The sequence below is a fragment of the Syngnathus scovelli genome, chromosome 19 (assembly GCF_024217435.2).
Source record: "Syngnathus scovelli strain Florida chromosome 19, RoL_Ssco_1.2, whole genome shotgun sequence".
Taxonomy (NCBI): domain Eukaryota; kingdom Metazoa; phylum Chordata; class Actinopteri; order Syngnathiformes; family Syngnathidae; genus Syngnathus; species Syngnathus scovelli.
The window spans coordinates 9,231,360-9,253,949 of NC_090865.1; the positions used below are offsets into that span (position 1 = coordinate 9,231,360).

Here is a 22,590-nt window from a genome sequence, read left to right on the forward strand (position 1 = left end):
CGGGCGGCGTGCGCGAGCTCGCCGGCCGCGATCTCCTGCGCGGTGCTTATAAAGTGCCGATCCGCTCGGCTTGGAGCTATTTCCGACCTCCCGTTGGTGCCGGGCGGCGTGCGCGAGCTCGCCGGCCGCGATCTCCTGCGCGGTGCTTATAAAGTGCCGATCCGCTCGGCTTGGAGCTATTTCCGACCTCCCGTTGGTGCCGGGCGGCGTGCGCGAGCTCGCCGGCCGCGATCTCCTGCGCGGTGCTTATAAAGTGCCGATCCGCTCGGCTTGGAGCTATTTCCGACCTCCCGTTGGTGCCGGGCGGCGTGCGCGAGCTCGCCGGCCGCGATCTCCTGCGCGGTGCTTATAAAGTGCCGATCCGCTCGGCTTGGAGCTATTTCCGACCTCCCGTTGGTGCCGGGCGGCGTGCGCGAGCTCGCCGGCCGCGATCTCCTGCGCGGTGCTTATAAAGTGCCGATCCGCTCGGCTTGGAGCTATTTCCGGCCTCCCGTTGGTGCCGGGCGGCGTGCGCGAGCTCGCCGGCCGCGATCTCCTCCGCGGTGCTTATAAAGTGCCGATCCGCTCGGCTTGGAGCTATTTCCGGCCTCCCGTTGGTGCCGGGCGGCGTGCGCGAGCTCGCCGGCCGCGATCTCCTCCGCGGTGCTTATAAACAGCCGCATGCGCACGGCCTCCCGGAATTTGAACACATTTCGTCAATAAATTTCGCATAGTGAATTTTGAAGTTTAATATAATGCAACAATTGAGCTCGACTTATACAAAGGATATATCATAAAATCGTAAATTTCCGTCGAATTTTAGGGGGTCGACTTATACACCGAGTCGACCTGTACACCGGCAAATACGGTATGTCTTGGAGCTTCAGTATTCCAGTGTTTATAAAGAGGTTGTTCGTGTGAGAATTGTACGGCTTTTTGCAAATGATCCTCAGTGCTCTTTTCTGTTGTTTGTAAAGTGGTTCTATTGATGTCTGGTATGCGTGACCCCAGACCTCTGAACAATAATGTAGATGTGGCTCTATGAGTGTCAAATACATTATTCTTAAAGCAGATGTACTAATTTTATTTTGCAGCCTCCACAGAATGGCCATATTTCTTGATATTTTTTTGCACATGTTTGTAATTTGTTGTTTCCAGTTAAGTAAACAATCAAGTGTTATGCCAAGCATTTGATACTCATTAACTCGTTCGATCTTGGTACCGTTTCACACTAAGTTTAAGTCTTCGCTTGGTTTTCTTTTCCCAAATAGCATATATTTAGTTTTGGATGGATTTAAAGATAATTTATTTGCAATGAACCAAGCCTGTAAAATTGACATTTCTCTGTTTATACAAGCTTCCATGTGTCTTAAATTATGTCCAGTACATAATATACTGGTGTCATCGGCAAACATTACCATTTTGAGGGAACATGCCTTTGCAATGTCATTTATGTATAGCGTGAATAACCTAGGGCCCAAAATTGACCCTTGGGGGACGCCACACGTTATTTTCAATGTAGGTGCCCTGTTGGTCTCTACCTGTACAAATTGGGTTCTATTTTTTAAGTAACTCCTGATCCATTTTAAGGCTGTACCCTTTACCCCATATCTATACAATTTCTCAATCAATATTTCATGATGAATTGTGTCAAAGGCCTTTTTAATATCAAGAAATATTCCATATATATATAGTTTTCGATCCATCGCCATTTTAGTGGTTTCTACAAAATCTAAAAGTGCATGTGCAGTCGAATGTTTTTTACGAAAACCATATTGATTTTTTGACAGTATATTTTTTGTTCAATGTAATTCTCCAGCCTGCTATTAAATAATTTCTCAATGATTTTAGAACATTGGGGGAGGATAGAGACTGGGCGATAGTTGGTGATCTGGTGTTTGTCTCCTTTTTTAAATATGGGTAGAACTTTGGCAATTTTCATTTTATCAGGAAATATCCCACTGTTGAATGATAGATTGCAGATATGTGTAAGTGGAGGCGAAATGGCATGCACTATATATTTTATATATTCATCAACGTCAATTGATTTCTTGCTTGAACAACTCAGTATAGTATCTTCGACTTCCTTCAAAGTTATCTGGGACAGTGAAAAGTCGTCAGCAGTATTGTCTATTCCACGATCAAAAACATTCCAGTTTATCTCCTGAGAAGGAATGTTTTGGGCGAGTTTTGCCCCCACTTCGACAAAAAACTGATTAAACTTATCTGCGATTTGCTGGGGATCATCCACTATTTGACCGTTAATGACGAAGTGTGTTTTTTCATTTCTCTTTCTTCTGCCCTCTGCGATAGAATAAATTATGTCCCAAAGTTTTTTAGTGTAATTTTGGCTTTCAACTAATAATCTTCCGTTGTACTCTTGTTTGGCTGTCCTCACTTTGTTATTGACGGAATTTCTATAAGTTTTATACTTTTTGTGAGATCTATCGGTCTTGTCCTTCAGAAATTGCTTATATAATTTATTTTTGGGTTTTTTTGATTGTACGCTTGTATTTTTTTCTGTGACAATAGGGCAATGCTTTTCATATGTTTCAAGCAATGTTTACATTATTTTCCATATAAACCTAGGTTTCTAAGTACGGCATTGCTTTTTGTTCTCTTTGGTGAGTTTGCTGACTTTTGGGGGTTTGGCATTCTTTGGCCACTAATGCAGAAGACCGGTAAGTGATCAGATATATCACATATCAGGATGCCACTGATATGTTTACCGTAATAATTAGTATAGATGTTGTCAATTAGTGTTGCACTCTGAGGCGTGATTCGGCTTGGTTTGGTAATGAGTGGGCGTAGCCCGTGTGAGTACATTTCGTTCACAAAAACTTCCGTTTGCATGTTTTGACTTCGTCTTAGTAGGTCAATGTTAAAATCACCACATATGTAAATTTCTTTGTGTCTTATTTTTGAGAGGAGTACGGTCACTTGATTGTTGAACATTACAAGGTCGTTTGACGGAGCTCTATACATACAGCAGATTACAGACTTTTTTCCTGTACACAATTCAATTTCTACCGTCAGACATTCGAGCACATTCTCTATTGCAAGGGACAAGTCTTCCAAAATCTTTCAGTTGAGCCTGTCGTCAACGAACAGCGCGACTCCACCTCCAGATTTCTCCGACCGTTTTTTTTGGGGCAAAATTATATCCGTTAAGATGAAAAGCTGCTCCCCTTTCTTCAGTAATCCATGTTTCCGATATTGCAATAATGTTGAAGTGTTTGTCTAAAGTCAACAGGTAATCCTGGATTTTGTCGAAATTTGCGTATAAACTCCTGCTGTTTATATGGATCAAAGAAAGTTTCTCTCCGTCATCATTTATTTTGTTTAGGTTTTCTTCCAAAAAATATCCACAAGTGTCCACGTGGCTTGTATAAAAATTGCTTTCCGAGTCAATGCTTAGATTTGGGTCATGGCCACAATATTGATTTGTAGGCAGAGTCACATTTTCATAGGCTTTTACCAGGTCCATCAGGATCTTTTGTTTATCTTGATTTGCCAGATTCCATGATTTATCCGAGCTAATCAAAGATGTTTTTGGACTTTCCATTTTCTTAATTTGCAAATTGATCCAGCTCAACCAAGGCTCTGATGAGCACTGGTCTTGTATTTTCTGGGGTAGCTCCATTTGGTTCCACGTAGATTTTACAGTTTGACGTCCAGGTGCTATGAATTTTCCCTTGTTTTCTTATTTGTCGGGCTTTCCAGGAGATGGTGGCGTTTTTTTTAGTAAGATTTTCGTTTATGTAGACATTGGAACCTTTCAAATTTCTTCCTCTCTTGAGCAGATCTGTTTTAAATGTTTTACTTACAAATCTCAGCAATACAGCACGGGTGTCGTTGCCTCTGTCACTTGCAGCTTTTTTTGGAAGCAGGTAACATGAATCCAAGGTGTCTTTCTCCAGAGCTATGTTCTTTGTTTTAAAAAACGCGGTAACTTGAGCTTCAATGGAGCGATTGTCCTGCTCCTCTGCCTGCGAGCCGATAACACCACTCGCGTGATTTGCATAAGTTCTTGCCAAAATTTTAAGGCCGGTAATGATGACATCATTACCTTTGATCTGCTGGTTGAGTTCCTCCACTTCGTTTGTGAGGTCGCTGATCAATTTATCCTTGTTCTTGTTCTCTTCTTTGAGAGATTTGACCTCTCTCCTTAGTTCCTGGACCTCCGCAAGTTGTTTGATGATTTCTTGCTGTCCACTCTGCATTTCTTTCAGGACTTTTTTAACTTCTTCTATTTCATCTTTAACGTCTAAAACTTTTTCTATTCTACTCTGCATTTCTTGCAGAGCTTTCTTGATTTCTTCATAACTTTCGGACTCCCGGGTATCCCTTTTCGGTGCCATTTATAATCCTCTCGTCTTGACGTTAGCTTTGGTAGCCTAGCATGGTTAGCAACCAGGATGGCGATTTTGTGCAGTATTTCCTTCCAAAAAACCGTGTAATGGTCGATCGCAGTAGCTTGGGCTTTCAACTTCCAGCTGATTCTCTCAGCGTTGTCCTGGGCCAGGTCTGCGTGCAGATTCAGTTCGTTCGTTCGTTCGTTCGTTGTACGAATCACGGAGGCACTGCTCTGTGCGTGCGTCTCTGTCCTCCGGCTGCACTGAGAGGCAGTTGAAAACAACATAGTGCTGAGGCCGTACGACGCTGTACGGCATCGGTTTTTCACTTTTCAAACAAGGCGTGCGCGCTCCCGCGGCAGGGGGAACCAAATCTCACGGGGGAACCAAATCGAGCACAACACCTGTTTGTCGACACTCACCATGGTCCAACCGTCCGCAACGGGGCCTGTAATGTATGACATTTGGTTAACGTGGGAGCAAGAAATCCTTCAGCGTGACAGCACAGTGGGCCTCACTGAGTGCCATCCATCCATTTTCTGAACCGCTTAGTCCCCACGTGGGTCGCGGGCGTGCTGGAGCCTATCCCAGCCGTCATCGGGCAGTAGGCGGGGGACACCCTGAACCGGTTGCCAGCCAATCGCAGGGCACACAGAGACAAACAACCATTCGCACTCGCACTCACACCTAGGGACAATTTGGAGTGATCAATCGGCCTACCAAGCATGTTTTGGGGATGTGGGAGGAAACCGGAGTGCCCGGAGAAAACCCACGCGGGCTCGGGGAGAACATGCAAACTCCGCACAGGGAGGGCCGGAGGTGGAATCGAACCCGCACCCTCCTAACTGTGAGGCGGACGTGCTACCCAGTGCCCCACCGAGCCGCCTCACTGAGTGCCCACATTCCAAAAACATTTTAATAGAGCATGTTAACTTCATTGAAGACAAGGAAATTGCACACACGTGGGAGTGTGGCTACGCGTTGCCGGCACATGTCCTGCATGATCCTGCTTGGTAACCAGTCCAATTGTGTGCCATCGGGCCGATGTTTTGTTCCGAGCAGGGCAGTTGAGGTTGAGCCAGTTTGGGGGGAGCGAGCACACAACTGTTGGCCCAAAGTTGAGTCGTTGAGTCAGAGAATGCGCTCTCCGTTCGGAATGAACCAGCCCCTGCGGCGGCTCGACAAATCACTCCCGCACGAAACCTCAAACACAACCTTCACACAAAATACAGTATGCTGCAGTGTTATCTTGACGGCCGGCGGGTGTCTGAAACCAGGAAATTGATTTTTCCACTACACAATATAGGGAAATGTGCTTTCGGCAGTTTGCAAACATATTTTATTAAGGCTGCGTTAGACCTATATATAATCACATCAATATAATCTCCAGTAGTGGCTGTGCTTGTATGATCACATGATGAGTGTTAAAGGAAATGTGCATCTCGAGATAGGTGAGAAACAAGAATAACACCCCTGTCCTTGTGGTCGAGCTTCTTGAGAAAGACCCAACCACCAGAACAGCTGCACTCAGCGATAACATCCCGTGGGGAAGAGACGGCCATCGACCAATCATCACACAATGTTTTGCATGTTTGAATATTCATATTGTGTTCCTTTATAACTGGGCAACCCGGAACAATGTGTTGTCTCTTGTTGGTCACAAGAACACACGAGTTTTGGTGTGAGGGACCCGGGACCCAGGCGCCTGTATTAGCTTGCTTTGTCAGGAATAAACAATTGATAAATTCGGTCTGATTGATCTACTGGTCTTCTCTTTGACAGAACGAACTCGCAAAATTGTTAGGTGCGCCAGTGTGTGGATTAGAACATAGCAACTCATGTGTTAAGTGTTGATCGCAATTTGGAGTCACATCAATAACTAAAATCCGTAGCCTAACAATGTGAAAAGCTTCTTTGCGTTTCATGCGCTGTACTTTGCAACATCACCACGTCACCGGCTGAAACCAGCCACTTATTTGTGGATTGCGCAGCACTGCAAGCTGGCCTAGTTCAGCGCTCGTCGAGATGGAAACGGCAGGGAGGCAGTGCGGTGCAGTGCCGGGCAAAGAGTGGTGGCTCCACCGCATCACCTCCTGGCTCATTTAAAAAGTGGCAAAAGCTGAACTCCATGGCATCTCAAGCTTGAACCTGGCTTGGGCCAGCCATCAGTGCTTTGGCAATGGTCACTTTGAAGAACAAGGACACGTGACTATTCCAACTTTATTGGCCAATATTGACTACGATCGCGACACGATAGACGCGTACATGTTCATTCGGAACACTTGAAAAGGCCTCAAGGACACAAGCCATCCAGATGGGAAGTCATCATGGCCAAGGTATGCCAGGCAGTCCCACGCTTATGCTTTCTTCTGCAAACACAAAGCGTACTCGTCATATACGATGATGGCGCTATTTGAAGTCTATTCCCATCTTGAGAACGACGAGCTCACCCTCTTAGTCGGTGCTCAAAGTCACTCCTAGATAAAGAAAATAACAAGTCGAATATTCAGGATCAATGCCTTCTCATCATCTTTCTTGTGGATTTCAAAGTTCAAGTGTCACATGGGAGCGCTTAGCTTTACCCTGAGGTGGGAGGGCGTCGCGTCCGACTTCTCGACAAGAGTTGCTGTAGTAAAAATAGCCACAAACGAGCAAGGTCAGAGTATGATTTGGAGTTGGACAACCTAATTTTGGCACGTTTTTGTCACCCTCAGTGGAGTCAAAGATTTGGTAGCTCTCTTTGGGGTCTTGATCATTATGCTCCGCCTTGATGTCGTCCACGCCAAGCTCAGCATCCGCCGTGCCAACATTTGCATCAGATCCCTTGTCATCCTTGGAAGAGGTTTCATCTTCCTCTCTGATCTCCTCCTCCATCGCGTCTGACTTGTCAGAAAAGTTAATTTGTGCTATCTGGTTTCTTTCCTGTGCCCGAATGTCCCCCCCGCCGTCCAGACCTCGGCTCCCATCTCACCTCCGTCCTCCAAGTCGAATGCAGCCATCGGGTCAAGCCCATTGCCGCCATCATCAATAGTGTCCCCTGGCTCAGAATCATTGCTCGTCTTCTTTTCACTGTCCTTGCCCGCCTCTGAACTTGACTCTGATGACAGAAGGTAGCAGAATCTTTAACTTGCACAGCACAGCATGTCAATGACTCAATCTGGTTTATGGTATCAGTTGATGATAAACTAGCAGCTGACCCATTTCCAATTGGGAGAATTTCACAGAGTAGAGCAATTCCGTCGACTCTCGGGACTCTGTTAATTGTGGTGATTCCTTGGGCTCTGCTGAATCAGCAGACTCTGGCGACTCCGCAGACTCGAATGATTCTGTTGACTCAGCTGACTCTGCAAACTTAGCTGATTCAGCTGACTCTGATGATTCAGCAGATTCTAGTGATGCCACAGACTCTGCTGATTCTGCAGACTTGTGTGATTCTGCGGACTCTTGCAGAACCACAGACTTTGATGACTCTGTGGACCTTTGCATCGTCACAGACTCTGCTGACTCTGCGGACTCTTGTAGATCCGCTGACTCTGATGACTCTGCAGACTCTTGTATATCCACAGACTCTGATGTCTCTGCGGACTCTGCGGACTCTTGTATATCCGGAGACTCTGCTGACTCTACGGACTCTTGTATATCCACAGACTCTGATGACTCTGTGGACCCGTGTGATTTTATGGAACCTGCAGATTCGGCAGACTCTGCAAACGTCCAAAAACAGAATTTTTTTTTCACAACTGTCCTCATTTTGTGTTTAGGTGTAAAAAGTTCCAGTGGTTGACAGACTTGACTAGACAAAGTAGATGTTACACTAGTACCTTTGCTTTCTGTAACTGACACGGCAGGGCCTTCAGCAGCTCCATCTGTGGAGATATGGTGAATTGGCATGTTGATGTCAGAAGCATAGAACCAACGAGTCAGTACTCCACACATGTGAGCATGCCTACACGTTTGGCTAGGCTTTTTCCAAAGGGCACTTGGTAAAAGTTCTTGGAAGTTGCCCAAGCAGTCTGGATGTGAGCACACACACTGACTTGAAAGATCAAACGTCGTTTGTTTCGTTTCTGTTTTACCCGTCAAGAATGGATTTCTGCCTGACCCAGCTGAAGGAGACACAGCGCTACCTGAATCCGGAGCATCAGATGCACCTGTGAACATAAATGGGACACTTAGTCAAGTCACAAAAGAAGCACATAAGGAGTGCTACAGGTGTCTTTGAAGAATCACACCTTCACGGTCCATTCGATTAAGATCCTCATCGTTTGGTTGTGCTGATGGACACAAAAATAACGGCCGGATTCGTTTGAACCATTCGACAAGTAGGTGACGATGACGACAACTTCAGATTCTACCTTGGGCTTGTCCTTGGGAGTCATCGCCATCTGTGGACACAAACCTTCTTAGTGAACAGCAGCAAAGACATCCAAAGCCATCCAAAAGAACTCTCTAACCTGGAGAATTAGATGTGTCGCCGGACTCGGTGGCAGCTGCAAGACATACAGATGACATTGCCAAGGTTTGGACCATCTGCTCTTAATGCTATTTGCTTGTGAGCCTTTGTTTCAACGCTCAGTTACCAAAGGGAAAGCCGATGGAAGCTGAGATACACGCAGATGTGGCCAATGCTAAAACCATGTGACACACATTAGCAGAGATCGTTTTTCAATTTGCGTTTGGCTGAGCCTCCGCCACCGCGGGCAGAAAGCTACATGTGTGTGTGTGTGTGTGTGTGGGGGGGGGGGGCCCTCCATCTCAAGTTGAGGCGTGCCTACCTGGCAGTGTCGTCACCGCTTGTCTTGTCGCTTTTCCTACGAGACCAAAACATAGTGGACACTCGGTACATGTTCAAATGAAGATGTCTGTCTAAGTTATGGGATGACAATTGGAGGCGAACCAGCCATTTGGCCGGGCGTCACCCGTGACTCGTCCCTGTGACTCCTCCCCGTTCTAACGTAGCGCCCTGCGATCATGTGACGACTCCATGCGTAGCAGTCGAGAGAAACGTTCGTCGTGTTGTATCGCCCCGTTGTTTTCCTAATGTTATTTGGATTGGGAGAAGTCCGACACGAATAATAATAAGGCGGGATGGTGGTGCACGTCCGTCACACAGTTCAGAGGGTGCGGGTGTTTGTATGTTCTCCCCGTGCCTGCGTGGGTTTTCTCCGGGCACTCCGGTTTCCTCCCACATCCCAGAAACATGTAAGGTAGACTGATTGACCACTCCAAAACTGCCTGTAGGTGTGAGTGCGAGTGCAAATGGTTGTTCGTCTCTGTGTCTCTGTGATTGGCTGGCGACTGATTTAGGGTGTACCCTGCCCACTGCTCAATGACTGCTGGGATAGGCTCCAGCAAGCCCACGACCCCCATGGGGACAAGCGACACAGAAAATGGATGAATGGATGGAAGGATCGATACTACTACTACTACTACTACTACTACTACTACTACTACTACTACTATTACTACTACTAATAATAATGAATTAAAATCATATTACATTGTACTTGCAAGACAAGTCAATTTATTTACAAAAACTCAATTTGATATTTTTACCAAAAAGTACAGCTAAGAAGTACAGTTAAGGTACCGGATTGATAAGCAGTACCATTAAGAGTAGTAGTATGGCTAAAATCTTATTTATAGCTATTCCTATTCAAGACTACAACCCCATCTGTCTTGCGTTTCTCACTTTGAGGCATGTTGATAAGCAGTACCATTAAGAGTAGTAGTATGGCTAAAATCTTATTTATAGCTATTCCTATTCAAGACTACAACCCCATCTGTCTTGCGTTTCTCACTTTGAGGCATGTGTGTGTGTGTGTGTGTGTGTGTGTGTGTTGCATCCAAATGCAAATTACCATCAAGGGGAGCGAGCAGCGCCGCACTTTTGTCTGCAACATAAATCACATTTCCTTGTACAATTGTTGGCATTGTAACATCATCAAGAGAATAGAATACCTTTATTGCCGTTGTACAACAAATTGGAATGGCCCCGAAATCAACAAACAAAACGGTTCAGCCAACGGCTTGTCGTTTAGACCGCCAATCAAGTGATGACCACGACTTGTCTACAAAGGCCACTACGCTAGTGACGTGGCATGAGTCGTCTCTTACCAGGAAGTGCAAGTGGAGCAGACAGGCTCAGCACGGCAAGAGTTACCAGCGGGAGCAGTGTCGGGAGCACTGTCGGAAGCGGTGTGACGCACCTGCAACACGCACGCACGTAGGTACGCATAAAAAACACCATTGTGATGCGTGCACAAACATACAGGACACGCCACTGAGCCTCACATAATGAACATGGTTACGCATGGGCACAACATGGTCAAGCACACACAATGAGCGCCATTGTAATACGCGTGGTAGAGGCAGACACACGATGAACATCGAAAGACGCTCACATGCAGAACAAGCTCGGAAAACATCCCAAATAAACAAGGCAGCCTCTGAGCCAAAATGTAAGCCCAGCATGCAGTCTACGCATCTATTGGCGTTTCAAAAGTGGACCATAAGACGGACGAGGCGAGCTCGAGGCCTTCGACGTAGAGAGATCACTTTGAGAGACCAAAAAAGCGTTTGTCTTTTGGAAGCCGCCATCGGTTGTCTTCCGTCCCGTCCCGGTCCAAAAGCCCAACTTAGCTGACCTGGAAGATTGTTAGCGCGCTGCTCCTGATTTTGTAGGCAAGTTGACGAGGAGGAATTAGGACCTTGCTCAGCTCAATAAGTTGACCAAGTCAACTCACCGTGGGAACATTTTTCCTGAAGGCACAGCTGATTTCAGTGGGTCGCAGCTCCAATTTCACACGAGCTCAACTGGAAGCTCACAAAAGACACGGGAAGCTTTTATGGGCTGGCTTCGGCCCTGGCCCCGCCTCATCCCGCTCCACCCATCCGAGCACCTGCGTGCCGGCCGGAGACGAGATGAGACTGGAGGAAAGACGGCACCGGAAGACAGGATGGCGCTGATGGAAGACCAGAGGCGACATGACGCTGAGTCGAGACCCGAGTCGGAGATGGGACGCAACAAGAGTAAAAGGCAAGAGGCGATAAGACTGCACAACAGGACTCAACACCAGTTGAGGACAAATTGTACTCATTGAGCAAGCGTGCTAAAATGCAACGTTTGGACATTTTTGAGCTCATTCACAGTCACCATAACAGCCATGGTGAACTCTTTGTGGTCTAAGTGTGTGAGTTGTTTGTTAAAACAACATCATAAACGTCATTGCAAGTCCAAAGGTGCATGAGGTCGTCGTTCTCGAGTAATCGCCACCATTTTTGGTGCTCGTGATTCTCTTGCAAGAGTCAGAACAGAGCCACACAAACAAAATATGGCAAAGTTGGACTATTTTATTGTCAAGCTTGAAGCGTTGCCACGGCCGAGCGAGTATGTGAGGGGGTGCGCTCGTTGTCCTTCTTCACACGGGACGACAAGCCCGTTTTGGCTTTCCTTTTGGACGCTCCATTCCTTGTTGCCACTTTGGCTTGAGGACGCACATCCGGACCGTTGGCAGCGCCACCAATACTACCCACCCTGGAGGCCGGTATTGGACCTTTAGTCGGAGGAGAGCTCAAGTTCTCCTTGGGCACGTTGTCCGGACCCTCATCATCTGAAAAAAACGTCACGCATTTTGCCAGATGATTGAATGAGTCGTCGATAGCATTCAGCTTTGACCGGCGCCACTCCTTGAACTCGGAAAGGAAATGAACAACAGCAGCAGGAATTCTCCGGCTTTTCACAGCTAAATTCACTCCGAGTCTTCTGAAATGTCCCTGAAGCGACGCGGCAAATTAGCAAAGACAGCTGCTGAGGTGAGGGCAGCGCTCGCCTCGTCTCAATCATCTGCTGAGTGGAAAATGGGGCACAAAAGACACTTTGAAGAGCATCTGACCTTCTTCCACTTGGGCGCCATTGTATGTTGTCGTTGCAGCTTCTGGAAAGCAAATCAAGAATCATCACGTGGTCCAAGAAAGTAAGTGACGTGCGGACAAATGGCGGGACACCACTCCCAGCCTAAATGAAACGTACCAACAAGCTGATTGGCTTCGTGAGCTACAGAGAAACAAAAGAGTCGATGATTTGTGCGTGGGCTAGAGCCAAAGTTTGTCTCCCCCCACGGCCAATCGTCTGCCCTCCTTCCGCTCTATTGGCAGCAAGTGTGGACATATTTTACTCACCTGTGGAAAGTTCATCGGACGCTGAGTCTGAGGAGCAGAGACATATTGAGCAATGAGAAAGACGGAAGCCTGTCGACAACTGGGACCGGTTGTCAACTGACCGTCGGCGCCCATGTCTCCATGCGCCAGTGCCACCAACGTGGCCGCCCAGAGGAGGACCGGGAGCGTGTTTCTGCAGGCCACATGAACCTTGTCAAGCTTCCACTCGTAGCTGTTGCCAACCTGCTTGGCTGCTGCCTTGCTTTCTGTGTGTCGCGCTGCAGTACGCTGACTTTTGCCTTTGTAAGGCTTCATTTGGGTGGCTTCGCTCCTGCGGGAGATCGCTAACCGTGAACCCGCAAAGACCCTGCCCTGTGTGGCTGGAGAGTTGCATTGTGGGAGGGCGGACCTACCTGCTCAGCATGCTGAGGTCACAAAGGTCCCCTGCTTCTGTCCTGATCACAAATGGTCTGACTTGCCGTGCCTCGCGCTGCTGCTTATATATCTGCCCAAATGTCACCGAGCGCGAGAGCGCGCCAGCGAGCCAGTGTCAGATTCCTGCGTCAAGAACATCGACTTTGTCTTTGCTTCACATGTAATAATTTCATGACAGCCGCGTAATTAATTTCTTCATGCGGATGGTGTCGTACTTTGGATGGAAGGGGGCGCAGACTTTTTACCCGTCTTGCAGGGGAAACAGACCTCGGCTGTTTCTGCTTTGTATCTCGGTCTCTGGTGCGCCCGCTGCCTTGCGCGTCAAAACGCTCATGGCCGCGCAGGCCTTGACCACACTGACGTAACAACACACTGTGAAATTCTGCCCGTTGTTGACCACATGCAGCAAGCATGGCCATTGGGGGAGTTGTTTTTGCGCACACACGCACACATACTAAAAAGGTCACTCCCTGTTCCCCAGGGGCGCAGCTTGAATTACGATCCACTCTTATCCGGAAGAACAATTGGAGCAGAACCACCTGGAACCTAAAACGTCGGAGACGCAAGAAGGGTCCACAGTGATGGGCCACTTGATATTCTCGCATGGCCTCACTTGTCATGCTTTTGCTCACTCAAAGGCCTCCCGAACAGGTTTGGCTGAGTTCAGTCTGTCCTAAAAGAGCAGAGCTTTCATAGTTGTTGCTCTTTACGCACGCACTCACTTTCATTCTCTGCGGGAATTTTGCTGGTAGGTCAAATGTGCTGTGGTGGGAGGGAGGGCGACGTCTGGTATTTCAGTGTCAAAGGCTCTTCTGTCTGAAAAGTATTTTTAGTGTAAACTGAGTCCGAAAGTACGTTTGGCCAATTGTGCATCTCTGAAACCCTGTAAGGTCAAACCTTGCAAGTCAGCCACCATCCTTCGCCTGTCCTGCGCTGATTGCAAATCAAGTGTTTTTTTTGAGCTTTTGTGTCAGGCTACGATCAGGGAGCGGACTCGGATGCAGAGTGTCACTCAAAAAGAAATTTATTCCAACTGGCTGGAGACAGTATATTGTGTTCATTAATGTGGTTTTTACTTCAAACATTGTTGCCGCACAGGATTGTAGGTACCTGATTGAACGCTGACGGCGCTCGTTATTTCAAACAGCGTCACTTATCGATTGGGCGTCTATTTTGAGTGAGAGTAAGAGTGTTGAAGGTAAAAACAGTTGTATTCTTAGTCCGTGTACCTTTGGTATGAGAGAACGGGAAATGATCCGATCTCTGTGTTTTATTTTAAAATTTGTAATATCATAACTTTATTCAACACAAATCGGGAAACAAAATACGATCGTAATTTCTCAAATGAGTGTTCAGAAATGCTCTATATCTCTCTTGTATCGCAATAATTGAGGCTTTTGACGTTGCTGGCATTGTTTGGAGTTTGCGATGGTGGCGTTCGATAATTGTTATAAGGTGTGGTGCATGGTAAGGAAGACACGAGTCCAGCTACGTCTCAGTACCAAGTATTCATGCTTCAGGTAGGAAATACAACTGGAGTAACCACACGTGAAACAGGCATATTATTGGTGAGGGCTCTGTGGCTGCCACAGGTTGGGGCAGTATGTCAATACAATCACCCTGTAACATCTCCCTTCCTTTAGTAAAGTATCCACACTGGAACAATGCTGCCTGTAAATCAATTGTATCCCTGTCATAGACGTCTATTAGACGTCTGGTCTCATATAGACCTAATTTAGACGTCTAAAATTGGTTACGTTATAGACCTAAAATAGACGTCTAAATTAAAAACATTAAATATGATCATATTTCAAAATTTTAAAGTCTGAACCAGCTGTAAGTTGTATAAATAATGTACAGAAGTTGTTTGGATTTGTGTTTAACAAGCATATTGATCCGTACATGTGAATTGGTTATTTTTGTAACCTGATATAGACGTCTATTTTAGGTTATTTTATAGACGTCTAAATTACGTCTATATATAGACCTAAAGTAGATGTCTATATTAGGTTATTTTAGGTTATTTTATAGACGTCTAAATTACGTCTATATATATATATATATATATATATATATATATATATATATATATATATATATATATATATATATATATATATATATATATATATAGACCTAAAATAGACGTCTAAATTACGTTATTTTAGGTTATTTTATAGACGTCTAAATTACGTCAATATATAGACCTAAAATAGACGTCTATATTAGGTCTAGCTGAAGACCTAATTTAGACGTCTACATTAGGTCTACACATAGACGTAATTTAGACGTCAATATTAGGTCTATAGCAGGGGTCACCAACACGGTGCCCGCGGGCACCAGGTCGCCCGTGATGAACGCATGAGTCACCCGCAGGACTGTTCCAAAATTAGCTAAAATAGCAGCACTTGTCAGTGAGCTGCATCTATTTATTTTACAGTCAAACCTCGGTTTTCGAACGTCCTGGTTCATGAACAAATCGGAATTCGAACAAAAAATTAAAAACTTTTTTGCTTCGGTTGTCCAACAGAATTCGGAGGTCGAACCTCGCGAAAGGAGCCGGGAGGACCTGAGAAAACGCGACCGCGCGGCCCGGATGCCGACTGACTCCGTTGTTATTGTATTTTCGTTACTTTGAGGATTGTATTAACCCCTAATAATGCCTCCAAAGAAAGCAAGTGGGAGCAGTAAAGCCATCCTAAAACACAAAGACGCTCTTGCGAAAGTGAGCGCCCGGCGCGCTACGGTTGCGCGATCGGACCAAATTAAGCTGCGCACTGAGGTCCACTTAAATTTTGGAAAGTACATCAGGACTTTAAAAATATTTTCTAGATTCTAGCGGCAGCTCTGTCACAATAATGCGACCATCGCGGTGCAGTTGCGCGGTGGGCGACGCGCTACGGTTGCGCGTTCGACGGTGCGCTGCAGTTGCGCGATCGGACAAATATGGGCAAATGAAAAAAAATGCTTAAAATAGGCGGGGTTTTTTTTTGTCTTGAAATGGATTTAAAAAAATTCTATTATTTGTAATGGGAAAAATAGATTCGGAATTCGACCGATTCGCTTCTCGAACCGCCTTCTGAAACGGATTGTGGTCAAAAAACAAGGTTTGACTGTATTTTTGCTATTCTTGTTAAAATCACACTGCAAATTCTGTTATTTCAGAAGTGTATGTCAAACTGGTAGCCCTTTGCCTTAATCAGTACCCAGGAAGTAGCTCTCAGTTTCCGAAAGGTTGGTGACCCCTGGTCTATAGGATAACCTAAAATAGACGTCTATTTTAGGTCCACACAGACCTAAAATAGACGACAAAATTAAATGCATTAAATATGAAATATTAAACCCAAAAACAATCTGAAATTTGAATTGAATGGAATTGGATTGAATTCATTCGTTTCAAACAGGCAAACCACACATAACCAATCAAATGAAGACAAATACATGCAAAAGCACAAGCATGGTGAAAGTCATTCAAACTATGACTCTGTACAAACAACAGATACAAACAGATAAAAATCCACTGCACAAAATAGGCAGAGGCTACCTGTTTGAAAAGAATGGGAAGTTGTATGAATTTATAAATTTAATATTCAATATTAATATTGTACAGAAGTTGTGATGCTCTGTTTTAAACAACCATTGCCGTGTGAAGCGTGGTTATTTCAGTAGCCTGACATTAGGGCTATGGAATAACCTAAAATAGACATCAAAATTAAATCCATCAAATATGATGATATTTCAAAATATAAAACTCTGGACCAGCTGTAAGTTGCATAAATAATGTACAGAATTTCAAACAATCATTATAAATTTTAACCATACGAGCTTGTAGATTATCTGACCATGTGGGGGATTGAATTAAATGCATTATATAGTGTACGCCCAAAAAATAGCTCATCAAATGGATCAGAGTAAAATAATTATTATAATATTTAATAATTATAATAATTATTAAGTAATTATTAAGCATTATTAAATAATTGGCAAAAGGCAATAAATAAATAAATACAAAGGAATGCTGGTATAAGGTGAGTCTTCAAGGTTTATCAGTAAGAGCTGTTGTTTTGTCCTGCAAAGTTTGTCTATTTCAATATCAACCGATTTCAAGCTTGGACTTAAAGGCCTAGAGACATCCCTTCTTTTTTTCAATTAGAACGGAATTTGATAGAATGTATAAAGTGAACACATTTGCCGCATTGGAAATTAAAAATGGACACCGATTACTAAGAATAAAGCTAAAATAAAATGCCAGTTTATCGATCGGGTCCCGCACGAAGCCACACTGGCGGCGCCGTTACTGTGACGTCACAAGTTGTACATCTGGATGTCAACAAACCCAAACAACATGGCAGATGATAGCGACAGCTCCGTTTCTAGCGGCAATATTAGCATCATTTTATCCGATTCAGAAACCTCTTTTGACACAGAATATGATGAATCTAGCAGTTCACTTGGGCTGAGCTGAGCACATTTTCTGAATTGGGCCCCTCCCGTCACTCTGGTTAGGTTGGCATAGTAAAAAGTGCTCTTGGGGGCTTTAGAGTGCCGAGTTGACCACTGCGCATGGAGAAATGAACATCTGCAGCGTCTGGTTTAGGTTTTAGGCGCATTTTTAATTTTATTGCTTAAATCGCATTTTTTCGACGAGCTGAGCACGTTTTCTGAATTGTGCCCCTACCGTCACGCTTCGACATACTTTTCAAAGTCAAAGTCTCAAAGTCTCCTTTATTGTCAATTCCTCCGCATGTCAAGACACACAAAGAGATCGAAATTACGTTTCTCACTATCCCAGGGTGACAAGACAGAGTTCACAACGCACATAGAAGTAAACAACACAGGAACATTAAAACAAGAAGATGAACAATAAAAGTGATAGCACGCTAGCCGCTCCCGATGCACAGCAGAGTCCGGAAAGATGACAGTCAACCAGGCCACTGTGAACACGAGCACACAGCAGGCACGCACTGTCCGGTTCGTGGATTCTATCAGGCGAACGCAACCCATCTTGTCGTCCCGCGAACGAACGTACGCCAGGAGAATGGAAGGCACGGCTAGGTGAGCTGGGTTGGCCGCAAACCTGGCCCGATGGTCTCCGCGCTGGCCCCTCTTCTCTTTTTGTTTACATTCACTGAAGCTAAACGCGTACAACTTGAGACGTCATGAGACGTCACTTCCGGCTGGCGGCTCGGTGCAGTCAAACTCGTCTGCACGGCAAATTTAAATTATATTTTTCAGAGCAACAGCTTCCTTTTCGCTGTTTCGATCGTCAATTTATATTTATAAGCCCATAAGCTAACTAAAACCGATTTATACATATACCGGTGTCTCTGGGCCTTTAAGTTATAGCTTGCCTGCTCGTCCTTCGTTTTTGCTACATGACTATAGTTGCTTTGTGAAGAGTGAAGAGAGAGCAACAGCAATGTGTACATATTCTGTTAGGTGAGACAATCATGTACGTTTAAATGTTCATATGTGTGCAATTATTTTCATCAGTTTATATAAACATAATTGCTCAATCAGAACACGAATACAACACACAGACCTATATAAACACACACACATAGACACACACACACGCACACACACAGGGGGGTGACGCCCCCCACACTAACAGATACCAAATGGTCATGTGACATTTTCCCGCCTTTCCGGACAGTATAAAACAAGCTGACCTGAAGAAGGAAGTTGATGTGCCGCCTTGCCATGTGCACTGGCCGCCATTAAGCAACTTAAGATCTTGCCAATAAAGAGCTAACTCTATACTCCACATCTTTGTTTTTCCTGGCTCAACATCGGACATCGCTCACAACACGCAACAGATGGTGACCTGAACGTGGGTTTTGTCCAGTTGAGCAGGTTTCGGCCGCTTTCAGGAGAGGCTTGCCGCTCCGGTCTGGAGGTCCGCCTTAAAAAGGTAACAGGATTTTTTCCTTCATAAAATGGGACCTCCGCACCGTAGTGGTATTGCCTTGTCTGACGCCAAGCGTATTTTGCCATGAGTTGAATGGGGTTATGTACATGAACTTGTTCTCCTGGTAAAATAAGGCGGACGTGTGTGGAGGGGAGTTGTTCCTTTGTTGAACGTATTATGTTGTTGTGTGTGTCTCGTTTTTCGTCTTGTTTTGTTATGAACTTTTGGCCGTTGCGAGTTTCCCGGCGTTTGTGTTTGGCGGTCTCCATTTGGTTTCCGAGAGTTGCGTTTGTGATTTGATATCATTGTACTTTTGGCCCTTGCGAGTTTCCCGGTGTTTGGCAGTCTCGATGCGGTTTTGGAGATTTGCGTTTGTGATTTGATATTAATGAACTTTTGGCGTTTGTGTTTTGGAGTCTCGATGTGGTTGCCAAGATTTGCATTTGTGATGCATATGTGTGGTCATTTAGCCGCTGCGTTTCTCGCGGGATTTTTTGAATGTGCATGTGTGGTCATTTCGCCGCTGCGTTTCTCCCAGCATTTTTTGAATGTGTATGTGTGGTCATTTAGCCGCTGCGTTTCTCCCGGCATTTTTGGAATGTGTATGTGTGGACATTTAACCGCTGCGTTTCTCAAGGCATTTATCAATGTATATGTGTGGACATTTAGCCGCTGCGTTACTCATTTTGTGAATGTGGATGTATAATTTACGTGTAAACTTTTGGCCGCCGCGTCTCTACCGGCATTTTTGTAACTGTTTTTTGTCTTTTGGTGAGTGTTTGCTCCTGTGGTGCCTCACCTGTGCCGTTCTGTCTTCTATTGTCTCCACTGATGTTGGAATGTGAGTGAGGTGAGAGATTGTTGTAATTACCCTGTGAAAGGAATGCAAGAGCTTGCTCCTGTGGTTTCTCACCTGTGCCATTCTATCTTCCATTGTCTCCACTGATGTTGGAATGTGAGAGAGGTGTGGGATTGTTGTCATTTGCTTGTGAAAGGACTGTAAGAGTTTGCTCCTCCAGTGTCTCACCTGTGCCGTTATGTCTTCCATTCTGTCCACTGATGTTGGAATGTGAGTGGGGTGATTGATATTGTAAATTAATTGTTGGGGAGACTGATGGAGGTGCGGGGGTCTGGACTCTGCGGGTAGCTATTTGCTGGGTTGGCGCGGGTGGGGGACAATGGCATTGATCGTCCCAGTACGGGCCAGGCTAGTGTTGGATTTTGTCCACAATTTAGGGAGCGCGTTATCTGCGCCTCACGGCAAAAGCCATTGCCAATCACCTGTTATCAAATTTACTCACTGCATGCTCGTTTGAGTTCTTCAGATTTAGGAAAATGCTAAGACACTGAAGCAGAAATTAGACTTACACAGGTTGGTTAAGTTCAATCACAATTCTTGTTCAAAAAGCTCTGTTTTCAGGAAAGTACAATACAGCGCTGGGCCCTTCAAGAGGAGAAAGTCTCCATTCAGAAAAGGCAATGTTCAAGGTTCTTTGATCAGCTTATATTAAGTTGCACATTGTGGGCCGAGATTGATGGGTGAAGAGTCATTGGGGTGGGGCAAGTTCGCCATGGGGGTAGGTGCTGGTTATGGGCGATTCGGTGTGTGTGGGGGCTGTTGTCTTCCATCCCGTCTTTCGGCCTTGGCTGGCTCCCTCTGGCACCTGCTGGTTTTATCGCCACGTGACCTTCCTGTGAACATTCTTCTCCAATCTTGGACATACACTGTCGTACCTCATTCTTTCTTTGTTAGGCAAAATATTTCCCTCTGTGCAGAGAGCGTTCAGTAGTAATCAAAAACTGGCGTCTAGCATTAGTCAAAACATAAGATACAATCAAGTACTGAACAGTCAAGACGACTCTGGCCGTGTCCATGATTTAGAGAAAAAACATCAGGCATGCATTACACAGTTCCTTAAGGGTCATTAAGCTATTTAGGCAATATATCAAAAGACATTTGTTATTTCAAAGTGCTCAGAAATATATATCAGATCATAAAGTTTATAAAAACCTTTACCACTTATCAAAAATGTCTAGTTATGTCTTCTTTATTGATTTGGTATGTAGGTATAATTATATGCTTAAAATGTTTCTTTTATTGATTTAATATGTGAATATACTTGTCTGCTTATGTACTTTATTCAGTGAGGTTTGAGCACATCTGTTTTTGTAGCTAGGCAGGACTTTTTGTATTTTGACCCCATTCCTTCACTCCCTCTGTTGACCTCAGTTTAACTGAGGTCACCAAAATCGTTGATGCCACCAGGGTCCCTCTGTTGGCACACAACGTTCCTCTGTGGAGCCGCTTCAAGTCCCTCTGTGGGGCCGCCAATGAGTGATAAAAATAAATATAGATAAAAATCATACCCAGACATTTGTAAAAGATAGAGAGTGGAAAGGCAATTGGCCTAGACGACATTCCAGTGATAGCATGGAACAATCAAGGAGAGATGGCAGGGGAGATTCTTAAAACGCGAGAAGATTCCCGGAAAGGTGTTGACTTCTATTTTTTATTTCAGACCACGGCGATGCGCAGAACTGTAGTAGCTACAGAGGTGTTGTTATGTTGATTAAGCAAAGCATGAAGTTATCGGAAAGAATGTTAGAAGCGAGGCTTGGAAATCTACTGGCCAAAATAATAGAGAGTGTGGCAGAGACGAAGATAGGACATGCAGATGGTTGGTGGCACAGAAAGATATGGAAACGATCGCTCTGCAGTCGCATCCCCTAACAGGAGCAGCCGAAAGAAGTGGAAGATGAGAAAGAAAATGTGAAAGAGAAATACATAAACAAATAACGAAATACATACGTAAAACAAATAACGAAATACATACATACATATATAGTACATACATATAGACAGACAGACATCAAACGATTGCCCATTCGGTCACTCAGTCATTCAGTCAGTCACTCAATGAATCACTCAATGAATCACTCAATCAATCAATAAATCAATCCACAGGTGTTAACTAATTTGTAATTGTATTGCAAGCAATTTAAACTCTAATGGAATATGTGGATGTCCATATCTGTTTTATCAAATTCTAATCCTACTTTACCTTTGTATAAGGCACAGGTGTCAAACTCAAGGCCTGGGGGCCAGATGCAGCCCGCCACATGATTTTATGCGGCCCGCGAAGACAAATTGTGCTTCATATTCATGTGTCATTACTCGAATTGCAAATTGTCTTCACTTTTAATAATATTTAATTTTATTTTTAAATATTAGACCAGTTTTTATTTGTTTGATTTGAAAGCGAGTTACTTGTCAGTTTGTTTTGTAGCTTTTACTCTATATAATATGAGGTCCTCACACATTTATTTGGGTGTGACAGTCATACCGGTCCTCAGAAAGAAGCTATGACTACACTGCGGCCCGTGAACAAATGAGTTTGACACCCCTGGTACAAGGGATAGCCTTCTCATCGATCAATCACGTATTTTAACCTTCCTAATGTGTTAGCTTTCTGCTGCCATCTGTGGTGTTAGCAGGTTATTTTGGACCCGTGTATTAAATCAACCATAAAATACCCTAAAAACAATCTTTTATCATCCAATGTTTTTCTTAACTCTTGTTTAGCTGGTTTGGCTCCTTTATGTCAGGCGCAGAGCAGGGAGAGGACTCGTATGCAGAGAGTTCAATGTCCAAAAAGGCTTTTATTGTCGCCACTGACAGTCGAACAAAAAACGCCTCACTAGGAGGGAAAAAAGGGAAAACAAAGGCACCTCGAACCGAGGGAGAAAAAG

General features: G+C 44.8%; 1 protein-coding gene across 3 annotated transcripts; it reads right to left on the reverse strand.

The window, feature by feature from the left end:
* Window positions 1-6,540: 6,540 nt before the first annotated feature.
* LOC125987030 (processed variable antigen-like) lies at window positions 6,541-11,177 on the reverse strand. Of its 3 annotated transcripts, XM_049751089.1 has the most exons (16): window positions 11,081-11,177; window positions 10,452-10,543; window positions 10,196-10,228; window positions 9,110-9,145; window positions 8,789-8,824; window positions 8,690-8,719; window positions 8,567-8,608; window positions 8,462-8,485; window positions 8,285-8,347; window positions 8,156-8,200; window positions 7,532-8,038; window positions 7,306-7,431; window positions 7,043-7,213; window positions 6,917-6,960; window positions 6,785-6,811; window positions 6,541-6,703 (listed from the first exon to the last, which is right to left on the reverse strand). In XM_049751089.1, the coding sequence occupies exons 1-15, from the start codon at window positions 11,089-11,091 to the stop codon at window positions 6,806-6,808; spliced, it is 1,266 nt and encodes a 421-aa protein (XP_049607046.1). In that variant the 5' UTR covers window positions 11,092-11,177; the 3' UTR covers window positions 6,541-6,703; window positions 6,785-6,805. The 3 variants fall into 3 exon arrangements, with proteins under 3 accessions (XP_049607046.1, XP_049607048.1, XP_049607047.1); XM_049751091.1 differs by lacking the exon at window positions 8,285-8,347; XM_049751090.1 differs by lacking the exon at window positions 8,285-8,347 and having other exon boundaries at window positions 8,411-8,485.
* Window positions 11,178-22,590: the final 11,413 nt, after the last annotated feature.